The sequence below is a fragment of the Mus pahari genome, chromosome 2 (genome assembly GCF_900095145.1).
Source record: "Mus pahari chromosome 2, PAHARI_EIJ_v1.1, whole genome shotgun sequence".
NCBI lineage: Eukaryota > Metazoa > Chordata > Mammalia > Rodentia > Muridae > Mus > Mus pahari.
Window position 1 is genome coordinate 18,071,236 of NC_034591.1, and position 5,345 is coordinate 18,076,580.

The window sequence follows — 5,345 nt, forward strand, 5'->3', positions numbered from 1 at the left end:
GGAAGAGAGGCCCCTTGGTCTTGCAAACTTTATATGACCCAGCACAGGGGAAGGCTAGGGCCAAGAAATGGGAGTGGGTTAGGGGAGCAGGGTGGGGGGAGGGCATAGGGGTCATTTGGGATAGCATTTGAAATGTAAAAAGTTATTTATAAATGTAAAAGTTAGTTATTTTATTAGATATTTAGAAAATATCTAATAAAATAACTAAAAGAAAAAAAAAGACATGCACTGACACAATTGGTTGGAAGGTGGGCAGCGGGGGGGCGGGGGGTGCAGGCACAGACTGGAACCTAATATCGTGAATTAAAATAAGTCTTTTTTTTCCTTTTGAAATATCTCAAATAATTCTCTCACACAACAGATTCCTTGAATGTACTTCTATCAGTAATTTGAGACAAACTGATATAGTCCATACAAAATTTCAGACACATCTGACACACGCAGTGCTAATTAAAGGTACAAGTTACTCATTCCTTGTAAAGATGAGAGAGGGAGTATAACAAGACACCAGCTTGAACACACAACTGTGAGTGTGCACACACAAGCAAAAGGTGTCACCATCTCTAATGTGCCTTCTTGAGACTGATGTTAATACCCTTAGAATATTTAGAGTTCCACAAGCTTTACCTAGAATCAGCCCTAACTGAAGGACTCTTCACGCTTAGTCCTCTATTTGGGAATGAAATGTCCCCTAGGTTGGTTCAGAGGTATGAGAATTGGCTTCATCTCTTGATGTATACTGTAAACAACATACAGCGTTCATGCCAACAGGGTTGAACTTAACTTGCTGAAGAGAAGTGCTCCTGCGTAATGACCCCTACAGGTCAACAGCAAGGTCATAACACACTAGTGCAGAGCTCCTTGTGACAAGCGCATTTCCAAAACCAAGAAACACAGACACACAGGGAGGGTGATGAGCCCCTCCTCTGGGCTTTTCTAAACTGCATCCTTATCTTTTATTAGATGGCATAGACTCTGGTGTCATAATTGTTACAGATGATAAGAAGATTCACTCTCTTTTCTAATGAAAACAGTGGCTCTAGGGGAGGGAGAGATGGTTAAACAGTTAAGAGCACTGGCTGCTCTTCCAGAGGTCCTGAGTTCAATTCTCAGCACCCACATGGTGGCTCCTAACATCTCATATGTCCAGTTCCAAGGGATCGGATGCTCCCTTATGACCTCGGATGCTCCAGGTAGGCATATAGTGCTCAAGCATAGATAATTAGGCAAAACATGTAGACATATACGTTTTTTAAAATCTTAAAAAAAGAAAGAAAGAAAAAGAAAAGGAAATGTTAATTGTATGGGCAAACACCTGTCCCAATTAAAGAATAAAATTACAGGAACTTAGTTCTTTTACTTTCATAACAGAATGAACCAGTCTTGTTCTCAGCAGACAATTGGGTTGTAACAGCACAATGACTGCTTCCACCAGATAATAAAAATCTGCTAAGACACTACAGGTCTGGAGACTCACTAAGGCTGATGGTTTGTTCACATATGCATCTTCTGCCAGATCCTTATGTTATACAGAATCTGAATTACATGCTTAAAATCTGCAGCAGAAAACCTATTTACCAATAACATAGCAGCTCAGATCTGCAGAGAATGAGAATCCAAGTGAGCAAGACAAGTAGCTGAGATAGCCAAAGCATGACCGCAACTCCCTTTCCATGGAGACCTTCAGGATACAACCAGTGTGTGCCCTGCTGTTTTCCATATTCATTACTACCACGCTGGCCACTTAGGACTTTTAACTGTACACATTCAGTCTTAAAGTCAATACAAGAACATTCTAATCTGCTGGGCAGTGGTGGCATGTGCTTGACTTTAAACCCAACATCTGGGAGGCAGAGGCAGGTGGATCTCTGAGTTCGAGGCCAGACTGGCATACAAAGTGACTTCCAGGACAGCCTGAACTACACAGAGAAACCCTGCCTTTAAATAAATAGATAGACAGATAGATAGATCATTGACTTCAATAGTTTCTGTGTCTTCTGTAGAATCATGGATTAAAAACAAAACCTGCCATGCTGCACAGCAGCGGAACCAACCCACAGAATGTCTTCTTCATTAAGTAAAGGCTCTCTGGGTAATAAATGAGTGGACTCACTGTGCTACTACACGGGGAGGGGGTGCTGCCCTTTCAGCCACACGTAAGTTCTAACCAGCTTCTGAGGAGCCTGGCGCCTCCTCCCCCCCTGCTCTCCTTGGATGACCTTTATCTGCGCGTCTGAGTATGCCTATGACGGGCGCACATACACGCTTTTCCTTCTCTTACAGTGCTCTAAGTGCATCGTTCTGTAGTAAACTTAAGAGGCTAATTTAATAAACATCAAGTGACGCCATGCCCACGGCACAGGAAATCAAGCCCACTCTGCCAGTCCCGCACGTTACCTTTGCAGTAATCTGCGGGGTCCTCCTGCTCCTCATCATCTGACCCCAGAATCTCCTCCTCTGGCTCTGGGGGTGCGGGGTCTGGCAGTGGTGGTGGCGGTGGTGGTGGCGGAGGAGGAGGAACTAAGGGAGCTTTCTGTTGAGGCTCCGGCCTGAAACAGGAAGGAAAAAAAATTCAAGAAGCAAATCATGCATTATCGAAAAATCTGAGTTTCTTGGCTTAAGGAAAAATCGAACCTTACACACATTAAGAAGTGCTAATTAAAGTCATGTCACTCATTTTAGTTAAATTCAAACAATGCTTATCACACAGGTAGGAAGGGTGGCAGCCTTTCTTTTCATTAACAAAGGAGTGTGTTGTACAAGCATCTACTCATTCAGGAGTTCAATAATTTTTAAGGATTGACAAAATAAATTTTTATTGTAATGAAAGAGTACCGGACTCCAGAATACACAACTTTGTAAGTTATAACAAGGTCAGCTGTTACAGGAAAGATGCTAGCTTGTCCTGAGATGGTACATAAAACCAGGGTCAGAGAAACTGTCCCAAGTATCCACCCATCCATCCATCCATCCATCCATCCACCCATTCATTTTGAAGGGGAAATACAACCTCTTGGCTGAATCTGAGAGCCCTGCCAGCCTTTAAAACATCATTCTTAGCATGAGTTTACTATAGCTAATGCATGTGAGCGATCAACACTGAAACAAACTGCCACAAGTAATAAAGGAAGGTAGAAGAATGGGAATGAGGAGAAATGCCAACATCGTTAGAAAGGAGTAGAGCTGCAGATAACATGGAAAGGAGAGGGCAGGCACAAGTAATGGCACCATTAGCAGGACAACTAAACAACACTTAAGTAAATCATAGCTTGCACTTCCTTCCTCTTACTAGAATGCAGGACCACTGAGAGTTCCAGCTGTCATCCCAGGGGTAACAGACATCAGGATCATAGGGGGATGCTGAAGGGAATCACACAGGCCTCACTGCCACAAGAGGGCCCAAATTCCAGTAAGGACCTGGGGAAGTGCAACATTTTCCTGAATGCTTTATAGAGATTGCCCTGAAGAATAAAACATCCCAGGAAGGGGGGAAGCAAGGAAGCAGAGACAGGTTGGTCTGAAAGGTGGGGTTACACATTTCCCCTACAAAGAGCCCAGAGAGGGCGGAACCCATCTGAGGATTTTGTTCATTACACTTTGAAACCTCTAGAAATCTAATGAATGTAGTCAGAATTCTTGAATGTGTTTCTATCGGTGGTTTTAGACAGTTATGGTCCATTTCACTAACCTTCAAAGACATCTGACACATACAGTGCTAATTAAAGGCACAAGTTTCTTACCAAGTTTACCATATGCCAATAACATGCATATACATGTGTTAACACAGATGCTGTGACCACCAAAACTGCACCTAGACGCTAACAATGACCTACACAGAGTGCTGGAGCTTCGTGCATACAACCTCTCGGCAGCCGGATGGAAAGAAAGCACCCATGACCCTTCGGAACTGAGGTCTCACATTGTTACCCAACTGCTGCACTGCCCACATTGCTTAACAAACTTGCAGACTTGTGTTCTAAGAGGAAAGGCCTTAACTCCTTCCCCTCTGTAAGAATTACATTGAACATGACGTTGGCAGAAAGTACTTGAAATCCAGTTCTATCAGTTAGAAGACGGTCAGTATACTATGGTAACGCCATAATGGTTCACTGGTCTATCATCTCAGAACAGCTGGAACTGCGCTGCATAACACAGCAGCCACTGGACACCAAACAGTTCTTGTAGCAGTGAGTAGACAGTCAGAACTGAGGAGTGCTGTGTGAAATACACACTGGTCCAAAAATGGGTAAAATAGCTTCACATTTTTTATGTACTACATTTTAAATTTCTATACATGAGTTAAAGTGTATAGTTAAAGTGTATGACTAACATTAGTTCCCCTTGACTCTTACTTTTTTTTTTTTTTTTTTTTTTTTTGGTTTTTCAAGACAGGGTTTCTCTGTGTAGCCCTTGGCTGTCCCAGAACTCACTCTGTAGACCAGGCTGGCCTTGAACTCAGAAATCCGCCTGCCTCTGCCTCCCGAGTGCGGGGATTTTGTCTAATGTGGCCACACATTTAATGTGAAATCTCAACTGACAAGAGAGTCCCCACTGTATTTCTACTGGGTGGTGATCCCACGAGGCAGAGTGGCAGGTCAGCCTCACAGGCACACTCCTGGTCACCCCAGTCCTTCTAAAGCTTGGCTTAGCACCCCCACATAGTGACACCTCTTCTCGCAGGGCCCGCCACCTCAGCTCATTGTCCACACATGCTCCATGAGTCTTGTGGAATCCACCCATACTTATTACTGCATCACATACTAGCCATGCAGTACCATCTGAGGGGAAACACGGCCTTACAGTAGAATAGGCTGGCCTCAAACATGCTATGCATCTGAAACAAGAGTTTGAAGCCGGGCGTGGTGGCTCACGCCTTTAATCCCAGCACTTGGGAGGCAAAGGATACTACTGGGATTTAAAGCCCCCATCACCATGCTTCGCTTTCAAAAGAAAAGTTTTCATCCCACCCCCCAAAAAGCAAACAAACAAACAACAAAAGCTAAGTGGCAGTGCTACACACCTTTAACCCCAGCACAGGCAGGTGGATTTCTGAGTTCAAGACCAGCCTGGTCTATAGAGCAAGTTCCAGGACAGCCAGGGCTACAGAGAGAAACCTTACCTCAAAACAAAAACAAAAACAAAAAACAAAGAATAATAAAAAACAAACAAACACCATCAAGAAAACAAAGAGTTGAGCCGGGCGTGGTGGCGCACGCCTTTAATCCCAGCACTCGGGAGGCAGAGGCAGGTGAATTTCTGAGTTCGAGGCCAGCCTGGTCTACAGAGTGAGTTCCAGGACAGCCAGGACTACACAGAGAAACCCTGTCTCAAAAAAACGAAAAACA

At 44.0% G+C, this 5,345-nt stretch overlaps 1 protein-coding gene across 8 annotated transcripts in view; it reads right to left on the bottom strand.

Moving 5' to 3' along the window:
• Positions 1-5,345, bottom strand: part of Srpk2 (SRSF protein kinase 2) — a 166,554-nt gene that overhangs the window by 61,875 nt on the left and 99,334 nt on the right. For all 8 annotated transcript variants that reach the window (XM_029534036.1, XM_021188323.2, XM_021188308.2 and 5 more), the window contains one exon: positions 2,398-2,549. Coding sequence is in view for 7 of the 8 variants with exons in the window: in XM_021188323.2 (XP_021043982.1) it covers positions 2,398-2,549 (152 nt within the window). In the remaining variant the exon portion in view is untranslated. The remainder of the gene's footprint in view (positions 1-2,397; positions 2,550-5,345) is intronic.